Source organism: Pagrus pagrus (assembly GCF_965226575.1).
Source record: "Pagrus pagrus genome assembly, chromosome: 15".
Classification (NCBI taxonomy): domain Eukaryota; kingdom Metazoa; phylum Chordata; class Actinopteri; order Spariformes; family Sparidae; genus Pagrus; species Pagrus pagrus.
The window spans coordinates 15,540,681-15,557,910 of NC_140199.1; the positions used below are offsets into that span (position 1 = coordinate 15,540,681).

Below are 17,230 nucleotides of genomic sequence, written 5' to 3' on the forward strand. Positions count from 1 at the left end.
GCAACAGCCTCATCAGTCATGACTTTTTACTAATAACTGCTTCTGTGAAAGGCCTCTCAAAATTATATGTTGATTTTTGTTACAGTTTCGTTACCTTGGTGACACACCCTAATTCTGCAACTAGCTGGGTCTCCTAGGGATAAGCACACTGAGTGCTTGCAGCTGAGATAGACATCAGTGAAGCAAGTGTAGGCCTATGAGTCGGACTTCCCCAATTCCTCACCAGCTGAGCGATACTGTGTCCTCAACAGTTGCCACATCTTCACAGTCGAATGAATCTCTAAACTATCTGTAAACGCGACACGCAACTGATACAGAAGTTGGATTTCCTCATGCACGCAAGGAAACACCCCTGCCATACTGACAGGGAACCACTGAGCTTCACACTCTGTGGTCTGTCAGTAGTGTCCTGATAGTGATGCCTTATTTCACCCTGATTCTTCTCCCATGTATTGTTTGACAAGTGTAATGTTATGTGCACAAAGGCAAATCTGAGGCTGCTTTTCTCCCTCCCCCTGTGGTATGAGAGCCTGAGCTGATGTGTGGTGGGCAGATGAAACAACAGTGTTGACAATATCTGCTTATCTGCTGGCTTTGACCCGACGGGAGCAAGGCCATGGCTGGATGCGCCTCCCTTATCACCATATCTACGTCTGCGGGGGCCAACCCAGGACCGCTGGCCAAGCTTTTTTTTTTTTTTTTTTTTTTTGCACCACCATGGCTCCGGGTTTCAGGTGGGCTTTTTGTTCCTTGTGCAGGCAGAATGCAGGCTGTGGGCTAAGGAACAATACTGTGTTCACAGAGCAGGGAAGAAACTGCACGTAGCGAGCTTCCCATCGCATTATGCAAGGGAACTACATGTTACCTCTCTGTTTCCAACCAAGTGTGGATGTCTACCTCTGTATACATGTCGGCAAAAAGAAACAACCACTCAGAGTTCACGTGCCTCTGCCAAATCAAATAAACGACAGCATTTATGTAATGAACTGACTCTTCAGGTCATCCAGGTCATTGTTGTTGTTTTCTTTTTTCGTCAGTCGGAAAGTTTATTCAAACTGTTAATCATGAACTTGTCTCCATGAGTACAAAAAGTAGACAAGTGTCGGACAAAATTACGTAAAAAATAAGGAAAGAAAAATCAGTTAAAAATGGTGATGTTGCATTTTAAAGGGACACTATGTGGTTTTGGAGAAGAAATAATGATAATAAAAGAAAAAAAAAATCTACAATAATCTGTATTATATTGTAGTATCCTGATTTACTGAATATCTTTACTTGTTGCTTACTATGTACTTTTGGAGAAGAAATTCAAAGTCAGAATTTTAGTATTTACAATATTAATGAGGCAATAATGCCAATATAAACGATGAGAGTTTGTTCATTTAGTTTGTTTAAACATAAAACAATGAAGATCTTTCTCTTCTCTTTAAAATTTCTTCCCCAAAACTACATAGTGCACCTTTGACTGAGGTTATGCAACTGTACAAAAAGGAAAACATGAAATAAATCACTAGTTAACCATTCTAACTCTTCTCCACAGAAAATTTCATGATGTGTAACGCTTGAATAAAACCAGTAAGGTCTACGGGTCCAAGGTTGATGTGATAATACGCGTGTGTAGTAACTTTTTTAATCCTGGTGCACAATCTGTTCAAGCTCACAGCAGAGACACACTCAGAGGAGAGGACTGAATCATAGAGGTAGGTCCCTGTTTGAGCTTCCTATTATAGAATAATGACTATAAGCTGCAAATCATTCATTTATGTTTTATTATAATATGCAAGAACACGATATTTTGATATTCTTTAAGAGAGAGGTAGGCATAAATGCACCACATGCAAATGAGAATGGAAACATTCTATCTGAAGTTAAATTCGTACAGTAATTTATGACGATTGTTGATTTCCTTTAGAGGCAGTTGTTATCCGTCCATACACCTAGTTTTATGTCACACACTGCTTCCTCTGCTGCAGCTGTGTATTGGACTTTGCTCACTGATTATTCACTCACATGTCGTGACAATAAGGTCGATGAAAGAGAACTCTTCTCCAGAGATGTTTAATGATTAAGTCTGCCAGGAGATGTTATCCCCTTCTTTTTTACTAAAACTTAAAAAGAACGCAACATGTAGGTACTTAATGTCAGATAACAAGGTAATTATCAACCAGTACAAACCAAACTTTATGTGTGCAATAAACCGATGCTCTATGACTGCTTATCATACTGTGATTGATAATGGAAAACAGGAATGAAGACACATGATTTCATAACAAAGTGTACAACCTAAACAGTCTTAAGGACATGTCTGTTTATCATTTCAGCTTAGAGTCAATAATATATTCTGAGATTTAATATTGCTATCAGATAACAACATTAGTTTATCAAGATAAGAAGACAAGATTAATTTTAGATGTTATAATGTAAAATCTACATTTACTGCCAGTATTTGTTGGTTAGATGGAGGCAAACATCCTGTGCAACACACTGTATGCAAACAGTTCTGTACTGTTAATGCAGAATCAGTGATCAATGTAATGTAAAAATTCATACAGTAAGCACAAGCTCAGAAACTGGCTTTCATTCTTCTAGATGAACTAGACTTTTCAGGATGCTGGGGCCTGAACCCAGTAACAGTCTGAAAGCTATGGACAGATCCACCAGTGAAATGTAACTCAGTCCATTTACTCAAGTACAAATTTAAGGTACTTACTTCCATTTTCTGCTGCTTTATAGGTTTACTATTTCACTACATTTTCGAGGCAAATATTTTACTTTGTACTCCAAGACATTTATCTGATAACTTCAGTCACTAGTTCATACAATTTAGAATTAAAATTTAAAAAGTGATGAACACATTAATGCATCAATAATTTGGCTTTGTAAAATAATGTTATTATGAAATATAACATTCTGCACTTTGACTTGATTTTACATAAGTAAGATTTTGAATGCAGGCCTTTTATTTGTTTATACATTGTGGTATTGCTACTTTTACTCAAGTTATAGGTCAGAAATCTGTCAAAAAAGTTAAAGCACAAAGGCAGACGAAACACACCTAATGGAAATTTAGAGTTGTTTTGTCATTTGACATCCATCAGTTTTGGAGGAGGTCACCAGGGGGAAATGCAAACTTAGGTCACAGAATTTCATTGTAATGAAAAAAAGATTTTTAAGGTTTCACTTGCGCCAGAATAACAAATCAGACGTATTTACAGTGTATTTTGAGTTTGACGCGTTTGAAACCCGGAACCCTTTTCACTGCGGAGACTGAGCCCGCACGGTATGTTTTGACGGTTACACCAGCGAGCTGTCAAGCCAGCAGAAGTGGCTCCCTTGCTTCTTACCTGTGCAGTAAGGTCTCTATGAACAATTTTGTGTTTATTTGGAAAGAAAATGTTTATGTTACGGGTTGTGGTGATACCGTAATGCTTAGACTGAACAATGAAATGTGTTTTAACCGTTTAACCTTGACGAGTAACTTTGTTTTGAGTGTTAGCACGTCGTTGGGGCGACTTTCGGCTAGCAGCAGGACTTTGTCATTGGCAGCTAATTAACGTAATTCATCTTGATCATGAAAACGTGGTATATTTAAGAATGGTGCATGCTTTAGACCCCGACTGATGTGATGATGTGTTTTGGTTTCATGGAGCTGCTGTTACTCTGTGACTGTTGGCTAACACCCTCGCTTAGTGATTACTATGTTGATCCAATTATCTAAGCTAGCTGGTCAGCCAGTCTTAACGTAGTTCCTGGTAAACAGCATGCAGCAGATAGTTGACTTTGCAGACAGACACTCCTTCTCTTATCAAGCAATCCATTATGTTAGCCATCCTTTATAATAGCGTTTGCTTAAGCAACAGTGACCCAAAACTAGAAGCAGGACAGAGGTGAAATGCTGAGTTAAAGGCTATGGTCACTGTACACACAGCACAAGGTGTTCTCGATTCACACGTTTCGAGGACACACAGGGAGCATGTCCAAACATTGATTAGAGAATGTTTTCTTTTTAGAGAAGCCAGTCTTCGCTGTGTCCTTGTACTTCACATTGAGTCACCAGACTCTTTACAATCTGTATTTTCTCTTAGTACGTTTTTGAAACCAGTGAAGTCTGTACTCACCAACTGCTCCAGTCTGCCATTGAGAAGTTCCTATCTGATTTTTTTTACCAGCTGTTTCTGTCACTAACTAATTGTTTTTGAAATAAAACACAAAAGATGTCAATTTTTTTTGCCAAGTTTTCATATTTGGACTGGTGTCAGCTTATTATGAGCTACATTTCGTAACTGAGTTAGTGTTAATATTTTACTCAGTATCATCTGATTGTTTCTTGTTGCTGGTCATAGTTGTGCTACTTAGGAACCATGATGAGAGCACTGTAATATTTAACTCCAACGCAAAATGTTTATGAAATCATTAACTTAAAACTTGTAATTTCTGTCCATTTCCTACAGGCCTGCAGGATGGCCCAGGCAGACAGCAAGGTGCTGGTTCTGGGAGCGTTGGCTGGAGTGGCTGGCATTAGTTTGGCAGTAGTGTGTTACCAGGGCTTTAGGTCAAGACGAAGAGCTTCGTGTCCAGGGGTCTACCTCAACCGCTCTAATGGCCATGGGACTGGACTCATGATGGTGGATGGTCCAGGTCTGCCGAGGGGTCAGGTCGAGGTGCTGGAGCGCCTTGAGGCCCTGATCCAGTGCGTGTCGGAGCTGAAGGATGAGATGAAGTCGTTGAAGAACGCTCTGCCAACACTGCAGGACCACGTCAGGGAGGAGCTCAGGGGACAGGATGAGGGGCGTCGAGTCAGCCCTCTCCACAGGACCACACCGACACGAAGGAAAAGAGCTGCAGGAAGCCTGGCTGGACCCAGAGCCGGGGGTCGGAGCTCAGAGGAAGCAGAGAGTGAGGGAGGGTGAGTACCTTAAAAGTTCAGTATCTCCATGCCAACTGCAGTCTATTTGTACATTATTCACACATTAATTTTTACACACATGGATATGAATTTTTTCCCATTTCAACATGTAACTTCGATTCTGAGCCGGTCCACTGCCTATACACTTGAATGACAAGAAAATTATACCTTTGGTGGTTATTAGATATAGAGTATATTAGAAATAACATGGCTGTATAGTATTAAAATGGAGTGCACATTGTAAAAAATTATTTTGACCTGCTGGATATGAGTAACTCTGAGTTCTGATACTTGGATTTGCAAAATACACAGATTCACTAAACTCCTGTGCTAAATTTTTAAAAACTGTCTGTTGTCTGGTTAAAGTGCTTTGTCAGCCAAAAAGAAGAACCTTCACCCTGTGTCACTGTTATCGCAAGTTTCTGCAGTTTCCACAACACAGAGGGATATGTCTTCTCTAGTATAATGCTCATGCTGATCATTTGTGTAAGGTTATCGGCTGAGCAGTACAGAGTCAGGACATCAAGTCAATAAGCTGCTGTTATTTCACTGTGCCAGATCAGATACATACTGTATGTGATCAACATTTCATATCTCCTGGTAATATGAACTGTTATTACATTCGTCAAGGAGGTAACGTTTTCACTAGTGTCTGCCACGTATTGGGGGGAAAAAAAACCTGCTATTTATTTGTATCGTGAAATTATAGCTGATGAAGTCACATTGCTTTGATTGACTTAATAAGCACAGCATCTACATACAGTACAGTAGGTGGCGAAATGCACCTTTATAGCTCCAATCTTCACAATACACTTCGGAATGAATTTGTTTTCCTTTTACTATCATGAATGATACTTACACATCTATATAGTGAGGATACAGAGAGTCTGTGCGATTAAGAAAAAGTTATCATAGAGGTGGATTTGCTGCGCATGACTGCTTGTACTGTAGGTAATCCACTTACCAGTTTCTCTAAACTCTAACTAATGAGTAGTTCATACCCAGATGTGAACGTCAAGGGGAAAATAAGTAAGTAATTGAGGGTGTGTTAAAGCCAGTCAGTCAGCCAAAGGAACCGTGATGATAATATGTTGGTAAAAGGTGTTTATTGCTTTACAAAGACACATTTTACAAGACAAAATGCAGCCTGTGGTTTTCTTTGGTCCTGTAAGTCTTAAGATTTGAACTCCGATCAGAAGGATGTCAGATCAAAGTGTGAAGATTCATCAAATGCACCATTTCACATGCTTAAGATTTTTACTTTGATCAAGTTTAGAGTCGGGCCTGTCACATGTTATATTAGCAAGTAGATGCTCATATTAAGTAAATGCAATTTTTTGGCCATTTTGCCAAACAGAGCTTGTAATACTTGCAAATACAAGCAACATTCAGTAGAAATTGGCATTTTGTGGGATTTGGCACCCTCCAGAGTGCAACACCACTGTCGTAAATACAAATCCCATGTCTCTAACAATTTGTCAGACGTAGTATAGGTGCTAACTACAAACATTACTCATTTCATCATCATAATGTTAGGTCTTGAAAACTTGTTTTTTGAAGTAAACATGTATGTAACGCAGAAACAAGTGAGCAGAGGGCGGAGTGGCTGTGACAGAGACACCATTCACCATATTACAACATATAACAACATAACAACACTTTACCATCAACATGATTTTGAAGCTGTTATTTTAAGGTGAAAAAGTTACATAATGTTGCTTTAAATAAATACATTTTTAGGTCATTTTGCAGAAACAGAGCTCGTAATAATGTACTTGTCATCGTTACACAGTCTGTCCAGCAGACTTCACGGTTTACGGTACTAAGCTGCTGCTTGTGATTTGGCAGCGTAACAGCTGAGCAGATGTTGTAAAGGGTTTTAAAATAGCTCTATATATCTACCTCTGGTGTATTTTTGTTACATTCTTTTGAAAACAAAACTCCTATAGATTTAGATCAGTATTCTGAATCTTTTTCTTCTTCTGTGATTTATCAATATGAGCATCAGCCACAAAACTTCAGCAGGCTCCATACGTTTCTCAAGATAAACACAAGATAGAAGAACCACAGATGACTATCTCAAGCGGTGGTAAACTGTAAATTGAGCTCGTTAATTCCCTCTATAACAATATTATCTTTTGAGCGGTATGTGCGTCAAAAATCCTGTGGCCCTCCTACTTTACCAGCTAAACTCGCTTGCTCATTTTATGTGCTAAATTACAGCTCTGGCAGAATGTACATTTGCCTTAGGTGCTGCAGAGAGCAGCAGACTAATCAAGCACCACATGCCCAGTCATCCACCTCCATCCTCAGCCAAATGCCTTGAACTGATGCCAGCCTGGAATAACATAAACAACAGATGTGTTTCTTTTGAATGGACTATCATTTTGAATCTCATGTCATAAAAGCAAATATCAATGGTTAAATGATGATGATTAAGCTGAGGCTTTAATGTTGTTCTTGGACGTGACTGAATGTATTTTAAACACGCGATTCAAAAATTGTTCCAGATCGGAGACTGCTGAGATTGGATACTGCAGCACTTTGCAACATTTGGTTGGACATTTCATCTTAATTAACCTGCATTAATCTATACTTTGTTTGTGTAGGAAGTAGTAGAGTGTGTGAAGTGCCAAGAAGACATCAAAACAATGCGTGCAGCCGCTTTCAAATCCTAACCACACAGTTTTTAGGTGTGCAGTGAGCCTTAGATCAGAGTTGTACAGCTCCTCCCCATCTCTGTTACTGTCCTCGCAATGATTAATCAGTTGCCTTGGAGCCATTTTTTTCAACTACACCAACATCACGTAGGCCACCTGAACATCCAGTGCAACCAGGATTATTAATCAGTCTTGTGTTTTACAGTCTGTTTCGTCTAAGAATCACATTCCACGCAAAGGTTGGGTCGAGTCAGAGTTGTTTTTTGTTTGTTTTTAGCATTTTAACTATTTAAACGTCAGCTGTTATACATGTGTCCAGAAACATATATTGTTTGAAAAAGATGAATTGAAAACTTCCCTCAGTACTGCTGACTTAGCAAAACGCGTGACATAGTGACATTGAACTGAATATCCGGTATTTCAAGTCACGTACGTTTGTTGGCATTGGAGGTAAGACAGCTCGCAGACAGGTAATGCAACCATATCACATGAGTCGTCTTTCATTTCAGGTCGACCTACCTCTACTTATGTTACCATCAGCCTCCTCATTGGCTCGAGGAGCCGATGGAAGTGTAAGACTGCCCTCTAGCAGATGTGGTTCACAGGTTTTGAATGACAGCCGTCGGCCACATCAAATGCTTTTAATTACAGCCCAGGTTATTAAGCTTTAGAAGAAATCACATCACGCACACACCTCCCATAATTAAAGAGCCCTTCCTGCCGCTCTGTTATTTGTAAGAGCAGTGGGTGTGGGGGGATAGTGGGAATGGCTGCAGTGAAAAAATTTCAGGCCCCTAGGGAATGTGTAGCACTCCCCAGAGGAGCCAGTTACACCCCTAATCCTCACATCCATTTAAAGGGCTCTTCATGTCTGCTCTGCTGGCTGTGAAGTGTTCGGAGCACAATATCTCCATAAGAACTCAGATGCTGAGGGTTGGGTAATAGTCATTGCGTGTTTGTTGAAATCTAAAGCCTTAGGAATACATTTAAGATTAGCGAGATTAGTGTATTTGTGGCTTGATGCTAAATGCAAGTTTGCAAACATGTTGAAAAAGAAGAAGAAGCCATGTTTAGGTGTTGCATACAGTCAGTTCTTATAATAATCAGCAAGCTATAAATTGATAAATTAGAGAAAAATCTGAACTTGGGTAAAGAGAGGCTTTAGTGGGGCAGCAGAGTGCCAACAGGGGGCATCATGCAAGTATGAACAGAGCCTTCAACAAATCCTAATGCAAGCTCTGCTGCAGAACATGATAGATGCACATCACGAATAGGCAAAGGCTTGTGTTTAAACCCTTCTGGAGCTGATTTCTTTTGCAAGCTTAATGGTTTTCTAACATTTGTGTTGAAATGTTTTTGTAGTTGCATAATTGCAGTTGATTAATGACATATAATAACACAATTTATTATTTTTATAAATCAGCTGTATCCTGTTTATTTGTTAGACATTTCAAGTGTGACCACATTTTCTAAGATGACACTCTTCTACCTGAGTTTATGTAACTTCTGCAGAAATGTTCACAAGCAACAGAACAATTAGTGTGACATAATGGCAAAATTATTGAGCAGGGTGGCGTCGATCAAAACGGAAGAACATGTCACCCCACGCACTGAGAGGTTGAAAGTTCCAGCTGTTTATTCACTCTTCATGTGTCACAACGGCTTCCTCAGAGCTACCTCTCTGCAACTAAGGAGACCCATCAATCATCCTGTCTGTGCGCCAAGCTGTCAGAGGCCTCATTTAAAAGTGTCTTGTAGGAACTTGTAATTCCTAGAACAGTTCCCACTGAGTTTATTCACATCACGTCGCCGTAGCTCAAGGACATTACCACTTGTTTTTTCTATTTCCAACAAAATGTATGTTATTGGGTAGTTGTTGATTTAAGTAGATTTAAGCGGGAGTCTTGTTTAGAGACGGGCAAGCCTGATCAAACACACTGTGAAATGTTTAGAAAGAGAGAAAGGAGCTCATTGTCTGATTTGCGATTAAAAGCTTTAGTCTAACTTCCCTGTGACGTCATGGTACATGTTGCTCCACAGCTGTCTGTATCCAAGACATTCACGTCTATATCCTCAGATTCAAACTTTACTGAAAGGCTTTGAGCCAAACAAACACATTTATTTAACTGCACACAATGTATACCGTGCATAGCAGCCATGTTCAGCTGTCTGATGAGTCAGTTTGAGTCTGACCACCCACACCTCCCAACCACAACCTCAAGTGCAAAAGGATCCCTCGTCTAAGTATTGGCGTCAATGACTTGTTGATAATGCCCCCCTGAAATGTTTTCTATTTTCTGTGATACATTAAAGCAGCTATAATCAATATTTTTTAGCAATGGATCACATGCCTACATGCGTAATGTGTAATGGGTCACTCTTAATGGAGTGATTTTTAAGATATAGCCAGAAGTTTTGTACAGTTTAAAACATTCAAAAGATAAGCTAACATTGTCAACAGACTGTGAAGAAACAGCTGTGATGATGTTATATTGAAGACATCTATGTAGTGTGTTGCAGAGAAGTTTACCGAAGTAAACATGCTAACCAGCGAGCCTCAGCCCATCCTGTCATAATCACTTTGTACAGGCAAGGCGTGATAGTCTGATAGCACCTGTAGTTTCAGCTGGGAGATATATGACCACTATTGGTGTAATAAACTCACAAAAAAACTCACAAAATGTCAACAACAAAAAAATTAACGTACTTCTATTTTCATTTCTTTGTTACCTTCTGAAATCAAGTTTCTTTTTTTTACCAAATTAAGATGAGTTAAATTGCCTCATTAACTCATTGTAAAACTAAATAAAACTAAGCAAAACAGTCTTATTTTGGTGTCCACATCACTACTGGTTTTGTCCAAATAAATCCTCAATTAATAGAGTAAGATGTGAAAATATTCCGGGTCTACACGGCATTGTCACCAGCTGCTGATGTCCAAATCTCTTTCTCCTCTGCTGCTTCATGCCTCTCCTGTCCCAGCCTGCCATTTCTTCTCATCCCAGGATTCACAGTCCTTGTCAGAGCCTCTGTTAATCGCCTCTGTACTGTATCCGCTGTCTTCAAACTGAGCCATGAGCTAATTAGCTAATGGTAGCAAGCTACCGCCAAGGAAAGCTAGCAAAGAGCAGCAGGTGTTGATTAGTTCCAATTTTGTCCATATTTTACAAATACACCTTTAATGATGAGACAGTGAGAATTGTTATCTGAGTCTGCAGTTGCTTTCAGCTCTACGGAGCTCTTTAGCACCTATTAGCTCATTGTTTTGGTTTTCTGGTTCACAACTTTACTGTTTTGGTTCACTTTCAGTGAGTGTTGTTTTCACCTGCTGCTGCATGAAAATTATGAGCTTTTGTGTCCTTGGATGTTTGGCTATTTTGACACACAATGATATAATATCATTACCATTGATAGAGGTGTAAACATGTCTTTAGGTCACACTCACCAGCCATGACAGCCATGACATTTCTGAGCAGGTGTCATCCCATCTCCTGTTCATGTGTTTTTTGTTTTTTTTTTACTTTTGGCAAAATACCAAGCCTAACGTAACTTGTGTACAGTTGTGGACAAACCCAAAAAAGTTTCCAAACTTGTTTCTTCCTCTTGCTATTTCAGGAACAAAGTGTTACAACATCCTAAGAGAAGTGCTATTTATAGATGAAGATGTGAGATGAATTCATGCATTCATTTTTGAATTTGTGTGTCGTCATGCGTCAGTGACGAAGGAATAACAGGTTATTGTCTTCCACACCCGTATTATCAACTGCAGTAAATTCCATAAAGTTTGGCGTTGTTAGGAACGCAGAGTCGTTGTCAGCTCGGTGGTTCACGGGTGGTGGTTTAGTGGTGGTGTTTCAGTGGTGGTGGTTAAGCGGCTGATCAGTTAACATCTGAAGAGTTCGTCCCTGCCCAGCCTTTTGGGAGGGATAGAGAATAAATAACTGGACTCTCTCCAGTCAGTCAGCCATTGTTGTAGAGCAGGCTTTCATTAGTACCGTCACCACAGCTACACAGACTGAATAAGCTGCACTGCATGTTTCAAGGCCCTCTGATGTTGGGATGGTAACTCGGGTTTGTTTTGAACGGTGTAACCGCGGAGACAGCCATTGCTAAGCTCTATTGAGAGATCCCTTCATTGCCCCTTGGGGTCTGAATGGCTGATCTCCTCAAGTGAGCACACAGGCTGATGAAAATGAAGGTTAAAACTTTCCAGCTTTACATAACGCGTAGAGTGTTACAAGGTTGGACACAGCATGGGTCGATGTATTATACTGTTACTGTGGCAGTGTTTTCGACAAGTGACACAATTATTTATTCTGTCACTAACTGAGTTTTGCTTATTCTTTAGGGGTTTCTTCCAACTGCCAGTGCTGAAATACCTGTAGTATGTAAGAACGGCTATATTACTGGAAGTGTCTGCAGAGTTAAATACTGCATCTAACTATTATATTCATTATCAATTACCAGTAAAATACCACAAAATACTCCATGAAATGACATGATAAAGGACAAATATACCAATGTAGGCACTGGCAGATTATTTCTATTGCAGAGTTCAAAGGGTTAAGTGTTTTAATGTGGAAATTCTTTTGTCACTTTGTGAAGAAAACTTATCAGACACGTTATCGTTCCAAGCAGAGCATCTGTTTACTGTATGTCTTAATACATGTCTGGAGTGGCTCTATAAGAAATGCATTACGCTAAAATGCCAAAATTTGCTGTAACTGGCTGGAGTTTTTAAAAAAAGTCATTTGGGCCTTAGACTCTCTGTTGGAACAAAACAGAACAATTGAAGACATCACATGGGGCAATTCTTACAGAATCTATTGACTAAACAGGGCCGATCAATACATTGAAAAAATAACTGACAAATTATTTGATAATGAAAATAGTTAGTTGCATCCCTTCTCCAAATTTCTTATTTTGTTTGATCAGTTGTGAAAAATAAGATTTACAGCGATATTAAATAGAGAAAAGCAACTCCTCTCATTTGTTGAACAGATTGTTGGCGGAGTATCTGACAAATGCTTTGGCTACACCTTTCAATACAACAGAGTCGATGCCTGAAGAAACTGAATTAGCTGGCAGAAAATAAGATCATTTCTCGTCATGTGTGAGTCAAACACAGTAGGTATATTATGTACCCAGTCAGTGTTCAAGTGCTAATGACAATATTTAGACTTGTTCTTTTGAAGATGGGCGCTCATGCACTGCTTGTAAAATTGCAAGGATAATGATGGCTCCTGCACAACTGTATATACACTACATGAACATGAACAGTAATACCAATAGATCCTTGGCTTCTTTATTCTTTCAACTCAATTGATTCATCAGCCGTGGAATGGCGTGACAGGAATGCGCTGATCACTCAGTACTCTGCTGCCTGTCTCTCCAGCTCTACTGGGTAAATAACTGCAGGGAGGGAGGGAAAATGGACTGCTGAATGAATAAAAGGACAAAAGGATGAATGAATTAGGGAATGAATGAATGAATGACACCAAGTCCAATAATGCATCTGTCTTGACAAAGTTAAAAGCCAGGTCTGGTTGTTGCAAGCAGCGCTTGAGACTATGGTGCGAGCAGACAAAAAAGGAAGACCACAACAGTCAGAGTAAACACGAAAGCATGTCCATTCAGATTTCTTTAAGCTGGGGTGTATTGACCAATAAATGGTTTGAGCCTTGCCTTCAGGTTTTAGGGTTTACTCAGGAGTTAGTGCAGAGAGCAGGATTGTAGAAAGGCTTTGCACACTATCTCCAAATGATGGTAAAAAAACAGATGGAGATTAAAATTAAGATAGTGTAAAGTCTAGTTTCTCTCACAGTTGCAGTGATTCTCCATTTTCCTACAAAGCTACTGGATTTGCATGATGTACAGTCCTTTGAGTTCTTATATTTATATCACTAGATGTCTTGTCAAGCTCGCATTAGTTGGTCTTAAAAATGGCAGTTTTGAACTGACTTTTATCAAATCTTTTACTTAACACAGTCTTACTTTTTACAATAAAAGGTTAAATACTAAAGCAATAAAATGCGCCATTTGTTCAGTTTGATAGTCGGGGGTAGTAGCATTAACTAATGTTTTGGCCACGATGGAGCAGAAAAAACAAGTCATTTGATGCATTATTTATACTAGAACAGCTTTAAAGCAGATTTATTTTCATTTAAACCACACAACCCTGGCATAAAATCACCTTTAACTTGCTTATTTACACACCAAGCACACAACAAGCAACATCATATTCACTCTTCTTTTAGCTCTGTTTTGCTCTCCATCCACCCTGGAGGGAAATATATGGCTGTTTAGCTGCTAAATACTCCACTTTGTCCACCTTGTGTGTCGCTAACTCAGTCCATCTGCCTTAAGTGCTGAGCGGGTAGCGTGCAGTATTCTGCTGAAAACAGCTGCTTGCTGCTGAAAATGACATGAATGATGGGTTTATTTCTCTTTTGGTTTGTCATTGTGAGCCAAATGTTCCACATTCACAAAGTCATGTGATCCATTGTTTATATGACAGTATCTAATCTAGCAGCTTTAAAGTATGTTTATTTTCATTGGCATTAGAATGCAATTGGAATTGCAATGATACACTATGTTCTGTAAAATGGGACATAATTCCTTCATCTGACACACGGTTGCGGCTTCAATTGAGTTGTTGACTTTGTCAACTGTGGTACGTTATTCTTGACAGTTCCCTTATTGACTGCAGCTCAAACACTCTCATATTCCTCCTGTAATCACAGCACTCAGGGTTGAAGGTGTGTGTTGTGGGTGGGGTCAGGAAGCAGCCTCCGGCACGAGGCACCTGTTGGGTCCACAGTGTTTCTATCTGTGGCCCGCTCTGACACATCCCTCCAGAATCATGGCTCGCAGCCCAAAATATTCCACTAACCGCCAATGACGCACATGCAGCGGCTGCCAACACTTAATAGAGGCTTTTCATATTTTCACCCTCGTCTGTGTCTTTCATTTTTACCCATACTGTTAGTATAGCTGTTTTTTTATTGCTGCTTTTTAAGTGTTAGCTTAAGGTGTTTGTAGATACTTACACTGGTTGAAAAGACACCATAAAACATCTAATGCGAGTGTTGCGTGCCTCGCCCTGACAAACAAGTCTGCCTGTGTTCCCTGAAAAGCCTTCAGGTAGCCACGTTAAGACGTCAAGCATTTCTTAACAGCTAGTGTTTATAAACAATTAAGTGACCCACATATGTAAACAAACTCTGTGCCATTTGTGTGTAAACAGTGAAGATTGTTCCTGTATAATCATCACCTGGCAGCAAACTGATTTTAAAAAGTTCTCGTTAAGACAGGATTTTGATTTATCTGAAAATCTTCTCAGCTGAGGTGTTTTCACTCTGCCTCACAAGTAGAGGATGGTTTTATGCTGAGTAAGTGGGACAGACTCCATCATCTTGTTACTGCCAACATTTAGGCTGTTTATTGATGCTTCCTGAGGCCATGTTGCACATCTTGCTGATGGCAGGATGGAGACAGTCTGGCCTGATAATAGAAACCACCTAGCTTTTCAGTTCTGCTTTCTAATCCACATCAGTGAAGTTTAATTGCACATGCTGACAGCTGACTGAAACTACACGTTGTGCCCTGTGTTTGCTTTCAGGTACATAACTGCGCTGACAGACTCTGAGGAAGAAGAGCTAGGCAATGTAGAACAGAGGGATGAAGAACAACCAGCAGACAAGTTGTCCGACCTCCTGGAGAGGATCGACCGTTTGCATCAGGGCTCTGAATCTGACAAAAGGGAAAGTCTCAACGTGCTTATGGAGCAGAGAGAGGAGGTGTGTAACTCCTTTGATACATTCAGATGAAAGATGCTAGTAATCCCGTATCATGTCTTAACACTTTGATGTACTTCTGTAGTTTGGACAGAACTCAACATTTCTTTGGCGGCTAACCCGAGCGTACTGTGACGTTCATGACATCAGCTCCACTCTGGAGGAGAAGAAGACCCACGCAGAAACTGGTAATAGACTAAACCTCATATTATACCTCATTTACAAGGCATCCCTGTCTATATCGTCATAACCACAGCGGGTATACTGGCCAAAGCCCCAAAATGTCAGTGTCTCATCTGGAAAACCCAGATCCATGCAAGTCTGTAATCCTGCAATGAGATCACTTAGTTTCAGTTGTCGGCCCACAAATGAATGACCGTAACAGAGATTATGTTTGGCAACTAACAAATTGCCTGTGGTAACAGTCTACATGCATGAGATGATTTCACTTTACATAGATTCCCTGTCCGTGCAGATGTTCACTAGAAGTGGATCAAGAATATTATAATTATATTTGAGTAATTCACGTTATTAAAGCAACACTATGCAACTTTTTACCTTTAAAATAACAGCTTTAAAATCATGTTGATGATACAAGTGTCTTGTAAGAGGGTGAATGGTGTCTCTGTCTCAGCCTCTCCGCCCCCCTATCACTTGTTTCTGCACTATGTAACTTCAGTGAGAGGGTAGGATCACAGCGTTACATACATGTTCACTTCAAGATACAAGTTCTCATCACATAACATTGTTATCTGTACATTTCATGTGCGGATGGTCAAGTTTTTTCTCTATATCTCCATTATTTATTCCGACTATTCTCATAACCAAAACCTAATATGTCAAAACTGACTGATGTTAAGATTGCTATCCATTTAAGGTACCTTCATTGGTAATTGGGGGTCACTACTAACATCTTAAATCCAACTACACATGCTGCTGTCACTGTCAGCAGGCAGCAGCAGACATTAAGTTTCCACAGCAGTAATGGCAGTGACACCAGATGGCAGATTTGTTTGTAAAAACACAGTGCAGATGCTAAATGTACAACAACTGTAGAAAAGCCCCACATTAACCATCTCATTATGCCCACTGATTATTAATTGTGGATAGAAGACACTAATATTTACTGTCAAGTTACAGGTGAAGTCCTTGAATGTGATCACCCGGTCTGCCTCAACAGATCCTAATTTTTATGACGTTTTCTAGACTGTATGATGAATTGATGTAAAAAAAATTCCCAGACCAAAATTGACAGTCATGAGAGACAGGTAGTGAAATCTTTGGTGGTCGATCATAAACAGTGTTCCTCGATTGCACTGTGAGACAAGAAGTCCACTGACCAGCAGATTTAGAGCTTCAGCAACCAGAGCATCAAAGCGTCAGAAGTTGAGGACCAGAATCTTACAAAAATTGATATCCATCTCACACAGTCTGAAGACGCCTTTTTCTCTTTAAAAGCAGAGGTTCATTATGCTTTTTTCCCTCAGACAGAGGCTGTTTGTGATTGTGCTGAAGTTCAGACTGGATTGACCTGTTTCTTTGTATTCCTTCCTCATCCATGTGCCTCTCATCAGAGGTGGCCAGGTGCTTCCTACAAAGACACCTGTGTCAAAGCATTTGCAGTATTAGCAACATGGATATTTAAAGCATCAGGGCATCATATTTAACATTCATTTAGTTATTAATAGAGAGGGTGGAATGTGACACTTTCCACTGAGTGATGAAGGATTTAAAACTGAGCTCCCTTCTTGGATTGTGTTTCATATAACTTCTGTTTTCACCGCTTTAATCCGTTGCCCGCTGATGTTTCTTGATTTATGTGTATCCTGTTATGTTTTCTCAGTCAACACACACTCCACTAATCTCTT

At 39.8% G+C, this 17,230-nt stretch overlaps 1 protein-coding gene across 2 annotated transcripts in view; it reads left to right on the forward strand.

Moving 5' to 3' along the window:
• The first annotated feature begins 3,306 nt into the window (after positions 1-3,306).
• rmdn2 (regulator of microtubule dynamics 2) overlaps positions 3,307-17,230 on the forward strand; it is a 32,695-nt gene continuing 18,771 nt past the window's right edge. Inside the window, exons 1-4 of one of the 2 annotated variants that reach the window (XM_084375682.1) lie at positions 3,307-3,356; positions 4,452-4,906; positions 15,188-15,365; positions 15,448-15,550. In XM_084375682.1, the coding sequence (XP_084231808.1) occupies positions 4,461-4,906; positions 15,188-15,365; positions 15,448-15,550 (727 nt within the window). In that variant the 5' untranslated portion in view covers positions 3,307-3,356; positions 4,452-4,460. The remainder of the gene's footprint in view (positions 3,357-4,451; positions 4,907-15,187; positions 15,366-15,447; positions 15,551-17,230) is intronic. The other variant, XM_084375683.1, reaches the window with a different exon arrangement.